General features: G+C 39.0%; 1 protein-coding gene across 1 annotated transcript in view; it reads right to left on the reverse strand.

Moving 5' to 3' along the window:
• RGS22 (regulator of G protein signaling 22) overlaps window positions 1–17,787 on the reverse strand; it is a 170,976-nt gene that overhangs the window by 107,790 nt on the left and 45,399 nt on the right. Inside the window, exons 5-9 of the mRNA XM_065895144.1 lie at window positions 10,148–10,233; window positions 9,350–9,518; window positions 6,019–6,148; window positions 3,612–4,212; window positions 2,066–2,227 (exon numbers count right to left, since the gene is read on the reverse strand). Coding sequence (XP_065751216.1) covers window positions 2,066–2,227; window positions 3,612–4,212; window positions 6,019–6,148; window positions 9,350–9,518; window positions 10,148–10,233 — 1,148 coding nt within the window. The remainder of the gene's footprint in view (window positions 1–2,065; window positions 2,228–3,611; window positions 4,213–6,018; window positions 6,149–9,349; window positions 9,519–10,147; window positions 10,234–17,787) is intronic.

The following is a 17,787-nucleotide window of genomic DNA, read 5'->3' on the forward strand; positions in this document are numbered from 1 at the left end:
AAAATAAGGTGACCATATGTGCGTGGGTTTATCTCTGGGCTTTCTATCCTGTTCCGTTGATCTATGTTTCTGTTTTTGTGCCAGTACCATACTGTCTTGATTACTGTAGCTTTATAGTAGAGTCTGACATCAGGGTGCCTGATTCGTCCAGCTCCGTTTTTTTTTTCTCAAGATTCCTTTGGCTATTTGGCGTCTTTTGTGTTTCCATACAAATTGTGAAATTTTTTGTTCCAGTTCTGTGAAAAATGCCATTGGTAGTTTGATAGGGATTGCACTGAATCTGTATATTGCTTTGTGTAGTAGAGTCATTTTCACAATGTTGATTCTTCCAATCCAAGAACATGGTATATCTCTCCATCTATTTGTATCATCTTTAATTTCTTTCATCAGTGTCTTATAATTTTCTGCATACAGGTCTTTTGTCTCCTTAGGTAGGTTTATTCCTTCAAAGAGAGTCATGTACCAAAATGTTCACTGCAGCTCTATTTACAATAGCCAGGACTTGGAAGCAACCTAAGTGTCCATCGACAGATGAATGGATAAAGAAGATGTGGCACATATATACAATGGAATATTACTCAGGCATAAAAAGAAATGAAATTGAGTTATCTGTAGTGAGATGGATGGACCTAGAGTCTGTCATACAGAGTGAAGTAAGTCAGAAAGACAAAAACAAATACCACATGCTAACACATATATGAAGAACCTAAGGGCAAGACAGGAATAAAGATGCAGATCTACTAGAGAATGGACCTGAGGACACAAGGAGGGGAAAGGGTAAGCTGGGACAAAGTGAGAGAGTGGCATGGACATATATACACTACCAAATGTGAAACTGATAGCTAGTGGGAAGCAGCTGCATAGCACAGAAAGATCAGCTCGGTGCTTTGTGATCACCTGGAGGGGTGGGATAGGGAGGGTAGGAGGGAGGGAGACGCAAGAGGGAAGAGATATGGGGATATAAGTATATGTATAACTGATTCACTTTGTTATAAAGCAGAAACTAACATACCATTGTAAAACAATTATACTCCAATAAGGTTGCTAAAAAAAAAAAAGAAAGGGGATGTGATTGAGCTAATTAAAGAAACACATATCATTGAAAAAAATCATGATAATCTTTTTGTTGTTGTTTTGTTTTGTTTTGCGGTACGCGGGCCTCTGACTGTTGTGGCCTCTCCCGTTGTGGTCACAGGCTCCGGATGTGCAGGCTCAGCGGCCATGGCTCACGGGCCCAGCCACTCTGCAGCATGTGGGACCCTCCCGGACTGGGGCATGAACCCGTGTCCCCTGCATCGGGAGGCGGACTCTCAACCACTGCGCCACCAGGGAAGCCCATGATAATCTTATTTGTTAACTTAAGGAATTTGAACCTTACACTGAAAGCTTTGGGGTAACTAGTTAAAGACTTAAAGCAGAGAAGTAACATGATCAGATCCATCACAGCCACGCTGGACAGCTCACTGATCCTCAAAGGCACACATTTTCTCCACTATGCCCATTCTCTTTCTCTTGTTTAGAGTCTCTTGAGTCCCAGGTGAAATATTACCTCTTCTCTGTATTCTGTACATTCACCACACTTTCTTTTATTACACTCATTTTATATGTATGTTCATCCCACTAGACTAGGATCACTAGACTTGACTGTGTTTTACCCTTGTATCCTTAGCACAACACTTGGCCCATAGAAAGTGTTCATGGAATGTTTATTGAGACAAATCCAACTCAAGCTACATGTACACACACACACACAAATGCACACACACACACACACACGCACACATCAATTTGATGAGGTCCTGAGCGAAAGAAGGTCAGGAGTAGAAGGATATGCTCACAAAGTTCAAATGGAGCTTAAGTACTGTCTAGTCTTATTACGGATTTAAAGTCCCTCAAATATCAAAATTATCTAAAGGATAGGTACTTTAGAGAAGGCCAAAGATATAATAATCTTGTCATTCAAAATTTCCATAAATGTTACAGCCTTAAGACAAAAAAGTATAACTTGTAACTAGCTTAAGAAAAGTGAAAAGAAATAACTTTGATTCATATTGTTTTTTCTTACCAATAAAGAAGTAAGGGTTTTACAACCTCAGTCTGAATATTTTTTAAGTGTTCTTCATTCCACTGAGATCCATCTAGCAGTTTAAATTTTGATAAGATTTCTGCAGAAAGGTAGCAGTCTCCACTGCTCACTAGATAGCATTTTTTCATCTTCTCAATATGTCTGAAATAATACACAAACATACACACACATTGACACAATATTCAACTAGCCAAATATTTTCACTCCCAAAATGTTTCAGGCAATTAATGAACTATCTTAAAACCAAAAGTGAGTTACAGGGAGATATAAATATTTCTCACAGATATGGGAATGGGAAGGGTATTTTTGGTAGGCTGAACAATGGCCTTACAAAGATGTCCATATCCTAATCTCCAGAACCTAAGAATGTTACCTTACATGACAGAAGGGACTCCGCAGATGTGATTAGGATTTTGAGGAGATCATCCTGGCTTATCTAATTGGTGCTAATGTAATCTTAACAGTCCTTCCAAGATGGAGGCAGGAGGGTAATAGTCATAGAGAAAAGAAGTGAGGATAGAAGCAGCAGTCAGAGAAGAGAAAAGATGTCATGCTGCCGGCTTTGGAGATGGAGGAAGGGGGCATAAGCCCAGGAAAGTAGGTGGCCTCAGAAGCTGGAAAAGGCAAGGAAATGGATTTTCCCCTAGAGTGTTCAGAAGGAACGCAGCCCTGCATACCCATTTTAGATTTCTAACCTTTCAACTGTAAGAGAATTAATTCGTGTTGATTTAAGCCAGTTAGTTTGTGGTAATTTATTACAGCAACAATAGGAACTAATACAGTATTAATTCTGAAGAATCTATGTAGGTTGCTTGCATATCCCTTCCCTAACATGTCTTGGCAAGTGGTAGTGGCCTTCTACCCTGGGATCAATCAGGTCATGCTTCATAATCAACCATTTGGTAATCCCTGCTCTTATAACTGTGTACAACAATGACGTTATGATCATTATGATCAACAACAGTGGCATTATGATCTGAATGCCACTGAGATAACTGGAATAATCCAGTCACTAGTACCTCCTCAGTCAAACCTTCAATGGGAACTGCAGTCTACTATAGTTGATCTGCTTCAGAGTTCAGAGCAGATCAGGAAAACACAAGATAAGGACTTTCCTAAAGCAGGGTCCTCTTAAGGTTCTTAAGACTTATAGTGACCTAAAACATATGGAGCAGCTGAAGATCTGTGCCCCATCAGACTTTTAAGAGGCTCTCTAGAGGATATCCAGCATCATATCTACCAGCTATCACATTCAGATATGAATGTCGAAGTGGCATCTGACTAAAGACCATAGAATTTGTTAGCTGAGCAGACTGCTAGGAACAGCCAGCCCCTTACACTGGCATAAGGTATCTTTTACGTAAATCAATATTATTATAATAAAATAAATATTATTATTTATTCCTCTAAAAGTATAAATTACATTTAAATATTTATTTCAGGCTTTCTGCCAGTGCTTAGATGACCCAAACTAATATTTATAATTTGGTTTTAAAACTACTGAAAAATAAAAAAGTAGAAATACCTTTGATGTCTTCCAGGATCCTTAAGAACTTTTAACCTCTCAATATCCATCCAGAGCCACCAATATCTCTCCCCTAATGTACCTTTTATAAATTTCTTAAATCTTTCGAACTCCTTTCTATTGCCAATGTCATAAGTTTTGTGAGAAATACACCAATTAGCCCTGCTTTCTAGTCCAACACTCTCAGTTTTTGAAACTGCTTGTGCTAACATGTCTTCCGACTTTTCCTTTAGCGTTTCACTCAGCAAAACATTCTTGCCAGAGGTAGTCCCCAAACACTCATCAAATACCACTTCTGTTACATTTCTGAAATTTATATAATCTGGGCTTTCTCTAAGTGGTGCTCCAAGAATTTGATGGATTGCCACTCTCAAAACAAAGTTTATATAAGATCTTAAAAATTCTTCACATGTTGAGAAATGCAATGTCAGGCTTCCATCAACATCCTGTTGCTTTTCAAGGTATGTCCTCAGAAGAGCTTGAGAAGGAGTGTCTTGTAGAGATACAGGCCCAACTTCTTCAAATTCGGAAATTAACCTAGTGGTTATAGATGGGCTCTTTTTCGTCCTGGGGTGAACTCCATCATCAAAGATAAAACTCTCTGTATTAAATCATAAAAGGCTATTAGATCAGATATAAATGTAAAAGTTTTCTTTTAATTATTAACTAGATGTTATAGAGCTAGGATGGCAAATGGGTTTATCATCGGTAGTGACTGCAGGGACCAGTGTCATGAGGAGTCTAAGGCTACATTTGGGATCAGTAGAGAAAAAAACTGCCAACAGGGATTAGCCATGTCTTCCCCGGACATGAAAGGGGATATTGGTGGCAGATGAATTAAATATTTGATATCCTTAATAAAAAGGATCTTCAAAAAGACATTATACACTTTTAAAATGTAATATTCCAGGCTGAAAATGTCAACATACAAAGGCCAAATCTATTAAAGAATTAGAATGTGTACATCAGACAACTGTATGTACTTTAATATTTCATGTTCTATGGTAAAATAAAATTAGCTGCCATAGGTGATGAGATGGTAGATGAACAGAGCAGAACTGGAGTCATACTAGCAATTTAAAAATTTCACTATTTTATCAGAAAGATTCAATTACTACTATACTTACAACCTATCATTAAAATTACAAAATTGCATAAGGCCCTTGTGAAGACTTATAAATACAAATGGATTGCTTTTACACTTTTTCTAAAGATATAGTCTAGCCCCTATTCTTCTGTCTTTCAGAAATCAGTGAAATATCTGATATCAGTGCTTCATTTCACATGGCAAACCTACCCCCTGCAAAGCCATGGATCAGGAAAACCCTGATCCACGTGTCCCACTCTCAGTTTTCTCAGTAATAGATTTCAAGTCTCAATGAACTGGAAATGTTTCATTACAATTTTAATTGAAAATAAATACACTAAACTTCCCCAAAATTGAGATTAGACTTTTGTAAACCTGTGAAAGGATACTGGGTATACACTCAACCCCACAGACTTGGAGGTAAAGTGCAAGCCTGGCACTTCTGCTCACTGCCTTCCTGCTATCCTTTCTCTTCCTGCTTACTAACGTCACTCTCCAATTTTCTACTTTACTATTTGGGGAAAATAGTAAGAAATCTATAAATTCAGTAATTTCCAATTAGGAAGATGATTTTCCCCTTTACCTAGATTTGGGTTCAATCCTAGCGAATCCAGACTTATCACCTCCAGAGGTTGCTTATACTTTTCAAAGGAATTATGTAAGAATTGTTAATGAATTTCTGAGTTCCCCTCTTGAATCACATTGCAAGATTTTTTTTTCCCTCTAGCAATATAGTATTTAATTACTCCCATTTCTGGAAGGTTCCCTTTATTTATGAAAAGTTTGTATCACCCACAAAAGTTCCCCACAGTAGAAATTTATCTGCTTTTCAAGGTGAGAAACAGTCTGAACTTAAAAACAGAAGGAAAACTCAAGTTCCATAAATCACTATTTACTTTGGGGAGAAGAGAAAAGTTGCACCCACTTCATTTCAAAGGCTTAATAATAAGAATTTGTAAACTGTGACAGGAAATAATGACAAGACAAATATTTATTGACTGTCCATTAGGTACGAAGCACTAAGCATTTTCTATACATTCAGTATGTATGTATCATTAGTTTAATCTTACAGATGACAAAAGCAAAGCTCCCAGAAGTGGAATAATTTGCAGAAGTCACAAACTAATAAGTATCAGAGGTGGGTTCTAAACTCATCCTCTTTTCACTATATCAGGTTGTCTCTTGAAAAACAGTAGAAAGTGGTGTTGCAGGGGAGATAATTTTTTCTCCCCATCCACTAAGTGTTGTACTGTACGTTTAGAATAACAACAAAAGATGTAAAAAGGAGTTCTGAGGTCATTCTTGTCGTTTTCTGCTTACCAGAAACAGATGAAATAACTGGTGATCCAATTTTGTTGTGTAATACACAAGAAGGTAATGAAAAGGTTGATACTGTTTGCTGATTTTGTTTTGCTAATGCAAACCAATCTTTTGTTTGAGTATAGGAGGTCTAGGAAGAAAGGAGCACATTTGTTTAACATAAGATTAGCAGTATTCTTCCAGTCATGAATCTGGACAAGTCATTTTGATAATATTCATTTGCATAGTGCAATATGTAAAGGAAAAATTATGTCGTGAAAGAAAAGAATGTCGTACACAGAAAAGCTCATTAGCTGAGAATAATGGTAAGGAAATTTCAATTCAGATTATTTTCATATTAGATGATCAAAGGAAGGAAATGAGCTCACTACCCATCAAATTCTTCACTCTTCCACCAGAAGCATGCAATCCTACTTCCTGGATTCATTACAAATTCACACCATCTAACTTTAACTTGGCAGTCACCGCGGCTCATCAGTCTTGGGATACATCTTTTGCCAGCTACTCCCATTCACAACTTTCCCAGTTATTTCATGCCCCCAATTCTGTCTGGCTTGGCTCAGTGTTTTTAACAACTCCTCCCTAATATGACAAAAACTTAACTCTCAGTAGCACTGGAAACCTCTCCATGCTCAACTTCCCCTTTACCTTAGATTCAGTTTTCCCAACTTTACTTGGATTGGATGCTTCCTGAAGGCTGATTCCTGACTCACCTGCCCCTGGATGGAGCCTTCAATGTTTCCTTTCTTTTGTGTACTCCTGAGCCAGCTGACCCAATTCTCAACCTGACACACAGCTTCTAGAACCCCAGTCCTAAGAAACTCCATCTCAGATTTCCTGGGAAGATTCTTCTTCCTGCTTCTTAGTCATGTCCTCACCTACTCTTCTAGGATAATCCAGCTTGTTCAACAGAAGCAGAAAAGTGAGTGCCCAGCATTACTCTCATTTCTCCTTTCTCCAACCTGGTTGGCCCTTAGCCTAAGGAACACTCACAGAGGAGGCAAGGCTCAAATGGAATAGAATTGTTCCCTGACTATTATGCAGAATTAGCAGGGTAAGTCAGGCCATACAATAAGACCAAAAGCAAGAGAAAGAAATATCAGGTGTCATCAGTGTACTCACTGCCCGACTTAGAAGTAAGGTTTCCTTGGTAGATAAAAGCTTTGAATCTAATTGCCTTTTGTCCTCTTTTCCTTCCTCTAAAACCAAGTCATTTATTACTGATTACATGTTCATTCAACATATTTATTGAATGACTACTCTATTACAAGTAGTATCCTAAGCACTGAGAGGAGACCAAAATAATTAAGGAACTTTCAAGGAATAGAGAGAGACCAACATACAAGAGTCCTTGCTATTTCAACTGCACAAAAAAGATGAGAGAGTAGAAGACAGGGGAGAAAGAAGTAGTTAGCCAGACATAAAAGCAGTTAACTATTCTACTTTGTACTCTTAAAAGATGGGTCAATTGTTTGTGTTTAGATGGTATAACTGAAGACTCAAAGAAATATTACCAATTATCATATGGATTAATCCCTATCTATAGTCATGGTTTAGTGATTTAAGGTCTCAAAGAAAACTGAGTCCTCAAAGTTTAAAGGCTATTAAAAAAATATATAGTTCAAATATTACTCAAGGTGACAGAAATGAGCTTTTTTCCATCACAGAAACTAGTAAAAGTAAACTAGCTTGGATTTTTATTCTCTTATATTTGATTAAATTTACCTGTAAGGAATCAGAACTTATTCCCCTAGATTGATTCTTTCCTTTGTATGTTTATTGACCCCTACTATCAGTATATTTTTTGACATCCGTAACATTATTATAACATATGGGTTAAGATAAAAAATAAATACCTAAAAATAAATATAAGAGAAAAGAAAAATGTGCTTTCGGTACATCCCTGAGCATTATTCAGAGGAAATAATGGGACTGGCATAATTTTTTAACATTTTTGCCAAATATTGTTGATAGAACTGTCAAACTACAAAATTAAATAGGAGCTTACACATGAAAAAAATGTTCAAATAAGATAGGAGAAGGATATCCATTCCAACGGAGATGGCAAATAGTTTTCCTCTTGTATGACATCTTTGATCACTTGGAAGTGCCTGCCTAGAATGCTGTGTTGAAAAAGAATTTGGAGCCAAGTCCTAGCTCAGCAGGAAAATTGCCATAATTGATTAGCAATCTCTGTCATGAATGCAAACTAGGAGAATAGCAACACATGGGTAACATATTTGCAATTCCTGGTTTTGTAAAGAACTGTGTATTAGAAATGTCTTCCCAGAGAGAAGATCTGATAATTAGAGGCTAAAGAGAAGCAGAATACGTGACCCCAAAATATGCCATGGCATTGTGGATTATTGTGAGCTGAAGGAGATCACGACCCAACAGCCTCAAGAAAAACACTTACCTCTCCTTTAACCACCTAAAAGAATTTACATAGGGGGCCTGGCTCAGAGACAGCCAGCACCAGAGATAACTTTTATCTGAATGACCGACCAATCTATATGGCAGGTAAACATCTAATTACCAAACATCTGGTCTTCTTATAGTCCTGTTAATTACCCTCCTCCACTTTGAAGCCCCAGGCCCCTACCCCATTCCTTAGCTCAGGATGGCATATATGTCTCAACTGCCCAACTTGCTCTTGAATCTTATATTCTTATAGGGTTCCCATACATACTAAATTACATTTGTTTTTTCCGGTTACCCTGTCTTATGTCATTTTTTTGTTTGTTTTTAATAGATCAGCCAAAGAACCTAGAAGGGTAGAAGGAAAATTGTTCCGCCCTGGCAGAGGCAAAGATCAAACAACAGTATTCACTAAACTGTGATTCCCCAAAAGGACATTTGATTCTAGGTTAGATCTCTTCAAACGTACCCATACCACCCAACATTCTCCAAGTGTGAAGGGCAAATTTATCTGGTAACAGCTAAACAGTTATGCATTTTATTACTGAAGAATAATCTTGACAATAGGGAAGAGAAGGCCCAATTTATTGTTGTTTTGTACAAAAATTACTAATTCCAAATAATAAAAAATTTGGAATGAACAATGAAACCCTTGCTTCCCAGGTGACATTGGGGATGTTCTTCAATTGTGCATTTTTCCTTTGTACACATGAGGATAATAATTCTAATTACATTTCAGGTGAAAGAGTGTAGGGCAAATAAGTCAGCATAAACCTAAAAGAGTATTTGCTAAATCTACTTCAGAAGTATTTGAAATCATTTTCCTATCCAAGTGGTACAAATGAAATTCATATCCCTAAAATGAGAAGTTTCACTGAAGTGCCAAGACACAAAGAAGCACTCACACTTTTACCTTGCCAACAGAAATGTAGAACTTTTTCATACTTATAACATCATCTTCTTCAACAGGAGGAGGTGGTGGACTGGTTGGTTTCTTCAGGACCCCGGGAGAAAATTCTGTACCTAACGTGATATTCATGCCTGATTCACTCCATCTTACTTGTGAAACCAATTTGGCTAACCTGCATTTCAGAAATCATACAAACTAGAAATAACTTTCAAATATGGTAGAATTCAGAAAAAAAAAAAAAAAACTAAAATTTTGTTTTATGTATTCAAATCAATCTCCCGTCCTAACTCTGCAGGAGGATTCTCTTAGGAGCTGCTAAAATTAATGGCTTATTCATAGAATTACTAATTATTCTATTTTAATTTATTTTTATTTAAAAAAACAGTTGTTCTAAGCAAAAGTCAAATTTTAGTAAAACTTCAGAATGTTTAGGTACTTGAACTATAGAAGTCAGGGAGCATAAAAGAAAAACATGGCCCTGCACTACAACATTCTTTTTTATGACACTCATATTCATTTTTTAACACCCTGGACATAAATACCTTTACAGAAGTAGAAAAAAATTTTTAATATAATGATCAAAGAAGCAGAATTGACATACATTTATTAGGTACTGTTTCTACAAAATCTCTTTGCAAAAGTTAAGTGATTTTTACCAATGCTCTATCTTGTACTATATAGCAAGTGGAATATAAACTCAAATGAGTTTAAAGGTATACAATTTTATTAAGAGAGTACAGAAAAATTATTTTTGGTGAACAAAATCATTTAAAAATATGTATATTGATGGGATTACAATACCTGTATTCAAAGTAGCAATCACTTTCCAGAAATGCTGGAAGTCTTTCTTTTTTGACCCAGTGAATACCTCGTTCACGATTGAGACACTATTAGAGGACAAGTGAAAAAGAAAAAGTGTGTCAAAGAAATTCACCATTCAGGACAATGCTGGCCTAATCACTAGAGCAATATTACCTCTAGCTCTTACAGGGAGCCCTGCCTGTACCTTCTATTTGGATGGGAGAGAGTAAGAACCCTGAGTCACAAGTACTTCTTCAATTCTCTCAACAACCCTGTATCAACTATTATCTATGTTTTACGGATTAACAAGCTGAATCAAGAAAACTTAAGTAACTTACTGAAAGAGAAAGAGTGACAAAAAATTCAGTCTCAGTATTTTCACACTCATAAAATGGGTGAAAAATAATCACAAACAGAAAAAGAACTAACCAGAAAACTTGGTAAGACTGCTAGAGTGACTGCAAGCCCTTTGTCCTTCCAATTTTAGGAAATTTTGTTAAATATTTAACATCACCAGGCATTATCATTGAGGATACCAAGGTTAACAAGAAAGAGAAGGCCCTTCCTTTAAGGAGTTTGCAGATAATTCGATAAGCAATAATAACAGAGTGCTATAAGCACCAGAAGTTCAGGATTCTGTGGGAGGCCACATGGGCATGAAAACCAGCAAAGGTTTCCCACAGAACATGACTGGGGGGGGGGGGGAGGACAGAGTCAAGATGGAGGAATAGGAGGATGTGCAGTTCGCCTCTCCCCACAAGTACATCAAGAATACATCTACATCTACGAATGGAACAATTCTCACAGAGCACCTGCTGAACACTAGCAGAGGACCTTGGACACCTGAAAGGGCAAGAAAAATCCCCACGCAACCGGGTAGGACTTAAGAAAGAAAAAAAGAAGAGGAAACAGGACGGGACCTGCACCCTTGCAGGGGAGCTGAAGGAGAGGAGAGGTTCCCGCACTCAGGGAAGCCCCCTCACCGGTGGGGAGACCAGCTGGGACAGAGAGGGAGCTTCAGGGGCTCGCAGGAGAGGGCAGCAACCAGTCTGTGGCAGACAGGACAGAGTAAGACCTACACAGATGGTCCAGATGGTCCATGCCGCAGCCCTGAGCTCCCGAGACCGAGTCCTGTGTCTGCTGGTGCGGAGCAGGGCTGCATGATGGAACATGGGGTCTGGAGAGTGGACTCAGGGAGGGGACAGCTGTTGGCTGTGAAGGGACAGCCTGAAGGGACGGGAGTAAAGAGCTCCACGATTGGGAACGTTCATGGAAGAAGCCCAGGCTGCCACAGAAGCAGAGTGCCATTGTTGAGTGGCACGCAAGGGGTGAGGCCACCATTGCAGCCCCCTTCCCCATGCACTGGCCCCTGCCTCCGGGGGCATTAGGATGGTCACCTGCCTGAGCAGGCTCGCGTGCCCCACCTGTTGCCGCCTCCACCCCCGCCCACCTGGGTAGGTGCATGTGCTCTGGGACAGCCTGAAGAACAGATGCTAGCAGGAGGAACACATACAGAGGTGGGGCTGAAACCACAGCTGAGCCCCAGGGGCAATGCAACTAAGGAAGAAGAGCTGAAATCTCTCCTTGAGGCTGCAGGAACCATGGATTTACACCCCCGCTGTCAGCACTGTAAACTCAGCAACCGAGGAACGTCCAAATGGACGAGCGCTCCCGTAGCTGAGACGGGCCTAGCTTTAGCAGCTGTGGGCTTTGTGGGCACGTACACACGGAGACTGGACCAGGCCAGAATCTGAGCTGCCTCCACAGCTACCACAGTGGGTCCAGGTACACGACTACTGCAGTCCTGGGATATGACTTCGGTGGATCTGCCCTGGTGGCCTGGTGAAAACAACGCCTGAGAGATGCCAGGGCCAACTGCCGGCATACCCACAGGTAAGGGGGCGCTGAGAGCAGTTCCAACAACCGTGTAATCTGTGAGCCAACACAATGGGGGAAAAGTGACACAACAGAGTTCACTCACAGGTGAACAGTTCCAGAGGAGGGAAACTCAGTGGCTTCTCTCCCAGTGGGAGAGCTCCAACCTCGCCTACTGCGTACCACAATTAGAAACACAGCTCAGAAACAGATCTGAGGGCCGCAGACACTGCCCGTGACAGGGAATTAACAACCACAGAGCAAAGAGGAGGCTCCGCTCAATATCCAGTGCAGGCTTAGGTCACCACAACGTCAGTCACACCTCCTATCAAGGGGATAACGGCCAGCATACACTGAGGAAAGAGGGGGCAGACATCCATACTAAAAACAGCCCTTGCACCAAAAAATATTAAACACACAGAGACTACATAGGGACATTCCCACATAAAAACAGCCCTTCAAGACAGTCTCAGAGTCAGGCATTAGGAGGAAGAACCCCAGAGTGCAGGAGCTCCACAGGGCTGGAAGAAACAGACACTCTACTCTTGGAGGGTGCACACAAGACCTCATGTGTGCTGGGACAGAGCACAAAGCAATACCTCCATAGGAATCACAGCTAGACCTAACTAGGGTCTGAGAGGGTTTCCTGGGGAGGTGGGGGTTGGCTGCAGCTCACTGTCAGGGCAGGGACACTGGTGGCGGAGGTGGGGCTTTGTGGGCACCAGAGAATACTGGACCCCAGAGAATACTGATCAGTGTGAGCTCTCCTGGGGGTCCCCACTTTGCACTAAGACCTGGCCACACCCAACAGCCTACAGGCTGCAGAGCTGGAATGCTTCAGACCAAACAACCAGCAGGACAGGAACACAGCCCCACCCATCAGCAGACAGGCTGCCTAAAGTCATACTGAGCTCATAGCTACTTCAAAACACACCTCTTGTCACAACCCTGCCCATCAGACGGACAAGGCCCAGCTCCACTCACCAAAGGGCAAGCACCAGTCCCTCCCACCAGGAAGCCTGCATAAGCCTCTGGACCAACCTCACCCACCAGGGGGCAGACACCAGAAGCAATAAGAACTATGGTCCTGCAACCTGTGGAAAGGAGACCACAAACACAGAAAGTTCAACAAAATGAGATGACAGAGGAATATGTTGCAAAAAAAGGAACAAGATAAAACCACACAAGAACAACTAAATGAAGAGGAGATAGGCAATCTACCTGAAAAAGAATTCACAGTAATGATAGTAAAGATGATCCAAGATCTCAGAAAAAGAATGGAAGCACAGATCAAGAAGACACAAGAAAAGTTTAACAAGGAGTTAGAAGATATAAAGAACAAACAAACAGATGAACAATACAATAACTAAAATGACAAAGCACACTAGAAGGGATCAGTAGCAGAGTAACTGAGGCAAAGGAATGAATAAGTGAGCACAAAGGAACACAGAGTGGTGGAAATCACTGCCACAGAACAGAATAAAGAAAAAAGAATGAAAAGAAATGAGGACAGTCTCAGAGACATCTGGGACAACATTAAACACACCAACATTCATTTTATCAGGTCCCAGAAGGAGAAGAGAAAGAAAAAGGACCTGAGGAAATTTCTGAAGATATTATAGCCAAAAATTTCCCTAACATGAGAAAGGGAACACTCAAGTCCAGAAACTGCAGAGTCCCATACAGGATGAACCCAAGGAGGAAAATGCTGAGACACATATTAATGAAACTGACAAAAATTAAAGACAAAGAAAAAATATTAAGAGCAACAAGGAAAAAGCAACAAATAACATACAAGGGGATCTCCATGAGGTTATCAGCTGATTTTTAAGCCAGAAACTCTGCAGGCCAGAAGGGAGTGGCACAATATATTTCAAGGGATGAAAGGGAAAAACCAACAACAAAGCATACTCTACCCAGCAAGGTTCTCTTTCAGATTCAACAGAAAAAACAAAAACTTTAGGGACAAGCAAAAGCTAAGAGAATTCAGCACCACCAAACAAGCTTTACAACAAATGCTAAAGGAACTTCTCTAGGTGGGAAAGAGACCAGCAACTTAAAACAACCTTGTACCTATATAGACTGCTGTATCAAAACCTCATGGGAACAGCAAACCCCAAAACTGCAATATATACACAAACAAAAAAGAAAAGGCAACCCAAACACAATACCAAAGATAGTCATCAAATTACAAGAGAAGAGAATGAAAGAGGAAGGGAAGAAAAAAGACCTACAGAAACAAATCCAAAACAATTAAGAAAATGTCAATAGGAACATACATATCAATAATTACCTTAAATGTAAAAGGATTAAATGCTCCAAACAAAAGATACAGACTGGCTGAATGGATACAAAAACAAGACCCATATATATGCTGTCTACAAGAAACCCATTTCAGATCTAGGGACACAAACAGACTGAAAGTGAGGGGATGGAAAAAGGTATTCTATGCAAATGGAAACTGAACATTATGGGATTAGAAATCAATTACAGGAAAAAAAACCGTAAAAAACACAAACACGTAGAGACTAAATAATATGTTACTAAACAACCAATGGATCATCAAAGAAATAAAAAATACCTACAGACAAATGACAATGAAAACAAAACGATCCAAAACCTATGGGATGCAGCAAAAGCAGTTCAGGAGGGCAGTGTATAGCTATACAAGCCTACCTCAAGAAACAAGAAAAACTTCAAAAAAAAAGAAAAAAAAGCCTAACCTTACACCTAAAGCAACTAGAGAAAGAGAACAAATAAAACCCCAAGTTAGTGGAAGGAAAGATATCATATAGATCACAGCAGAAATAAATGAAATAGAGACAAAGAAAATAGATAAGATCAATGAAACTACAAGCTGGTTCTTTGAAAAGATCAACAAATTGATAAACCTTTAGCCAAACTCATCAAAAAAAAAAAGGAATATGGCTCAAATCAATAAAATTAGAAATGAACAAGGAGAAGTTATAACTGACATCACGGAAATACAAAGGATCATAAGAATCTACTACAAGCAACTATATGCCAATAAAATGGACAGCCTAGAAGAAATGGACAAATTCTTAGAAAGGTACAACCCTCCAAGACTGAACCAGGAGGAAATAAAAATATGAACAGACCAATCGCAAGTACTGAAATTGAAACTGTACTTTAAAAACTTCCAACACACAGAGGTCCAGGACTAGATGTCTTAACAGGGGAATTCTATCAAACATTTAGAGAAGAGTTAACACCTATCCTTCTGAAACTCTTCCAAAAAACTGCAGATGAGGAAACACTCCCAAGGTCTTCTATGAGGGCACCATCACCCTGATACCAAAACCAGACAAAGATACAACAATAAGAGAAGATTACAGGCCAATGTCACTGATGAACATTGACACAAAAATCCTCAACAAAATACTAGCAAACAGAATCCAACAACACATTAAAAGGATCATACACCATGATCAAGTGGAATTTATCCCAGGGATTCAAGGATTCTTCAATATACACAAATCAATCAATGTGATATACCACATTAACAAACTGAAGAATAAAAACCATACAATCTCAATAGATTCAGGAAAAGCTTTTGACAAAATTTAACACCCAATTATGACAAAAACTCTCCAGAAAGTGGGCATAGAGAGAACCTACCTCAACATAATAAGGGCCATATACAACAAACCCACAGCAAACATCATTCTCAATGGTGAAAAACTGAAAGCATCTCCTCTAAGATCAGGAACAAGACAAGGATGTCCACTCTCACCACTTTTACTCAACATAGTTTTGGAAGTCCTGGCCATGGCAATCAGAGAAGAAAAAGAAATCAAAGGAATCCAAATTTGAAAAGAAGTAAAACCGTCACTGTTTGCAGATGACATGATGCCATACATAGAAAATCCTAAAGATGCTACCAGAAAACAACTAGAGCTCATCAATGAATTTGGTAAAGTTTCAGGATACAAAATTAATGCGCAGAAATCTCTTGCATTCCTGTACACTAACAACGAAAGATCAGAAAGAGAAATTAAGCAAACAATCCCATTCACCAGTGCAACAAAAAGAATAAAATACCTAGGAATAAACCTACCTAAGGAGGTAAAAGACTCAGAAGACTATAAGACACTGATGAAAGAAATCAAAGATGACACAAACAGATGGAGAGATATACCATTTTCCTGGATTGGAAGAATCAATATTATCAAAATGACTATACTACCCAAAGCAATCTACAGATTCAATGCAATCCCTATCAAACTATCAATGGCATTTTTCACAGAACTAGGACAAAAATTTTTTAAATTTGTATGGAAACACGGAAGACCCTAAGGAGCCAAAGCAATCTTGAGAAAGAAAAAAGGAGCTGGAGAAATCAAGCTCCCTGACTTCAGAGTATATTATAAAGTTACAGTAATCAAAACAGTATGGTACTGGCACAAAAACTGAAATACAGATCAATGGAACAGGATAGAAAGTTCAGAGATAAACCCACACACCTATGGCCAACTAATCTATGACAAAGGAGGCAAGAATACACAAGGGAGAAAAGACAGTTCTTCAATAAGTGGTGCTGGGAAAACTGGACAGCCACATGTAAAAGGATGAAATTAGAACACTCCCTAACACCATACACAAAAATAAACTCAAAATGGATTAAAGACCTAAATGTAAGGCCGATACTATAAAACTCTTAGAGGAAAACATAGAACATTCTCTGACATAAACTGCAGAAATATCTTTTTGGATCCACCTCCTAGAGTAATGAAAATAAAAACAAAAATTAAAAAATGGACGTAATTAAACTTAAAAGTGTTTGCACAGCAAAGAAAACTATAAATGAGACAAAAAGACAACCAACAGAGTGGGAGAAAATATTTGCAAACCTAAGTGACCAACACGGCATTAACCTCCAAAATATACAAACAGCTCATGCAGCTCAATAACAAAAAACAAACATCCCAGTCAAAAAATGGGGAGGACATCTAAATAGAAATTTCTCCAAAGAAGATATACAGATGGCCAAAAAGGCACATGAAAAGATGTTGAACATCACTAATTATCAGAGAAATGCAAATCAAAACTACAGTGAGGTATCACCTCACACTGGTCAGAATAGCCATCAACAAAACCTACAAACAGTAAATGCTGGGGAGGGTGTGGAGAAAAGGGAACCCTTCTACACTGTTGGTGGGAATGCAAACTGGTACAGCCACTACGGAGAACAGTATGGAGTTTCCTTAACAAACTAAAAATAGAGCTACCATTCCATCCAGCGATCCCACTCCTGGGCATAAACCCTGAGAAGACCATAATTCAAAAAGATACATGCATCCCAACGTTCACTGCAGCATTATTTACAATATCCAGGACTGGAAGCAACCTAAATGTTCATTGACTGAAGAAGAGATAAAGAAGATGTGGTACATATATGCAATGGAATATTACTCAGCCATTAAAAAAGAATGAAACAATGCTATTTGCAGCCACATGTATGGACCTAGAGACTGTCATATGACAGTCAGACAGAGAAGGACAAATATCATGATATCACTTATATGTGGAATCTAAAAAAATGGTACAAATGAACTTATTTACAAAACAGAAATAGAGTCATAGATGTAGAAACAGTCTTACGGTTATGGAGGGAAGGGGGAAAGGATAAACTGAGAGATTGGGATTGACATATACACACTACTATTATATATAAAATAGATAACTAATAAGTACCTACTGTATATCACAGAGAACTCTACTCAATACTCTGTAATGACCTATAT

This window comes from Phocoena phocoena, chromosome 17 (genome assembly GCF_963924675.1).
Source record: "Phocoena phocoena chromosome 17, mPhoPho1.1, whole genome shotgun sequence".
NCBI classification, from domain to species: Eukaryota; Metazoa; Chordata; class Mammalia; order Artiodactyla; family Phocoenidae; genus Phocoena; species Phocoena phocoena.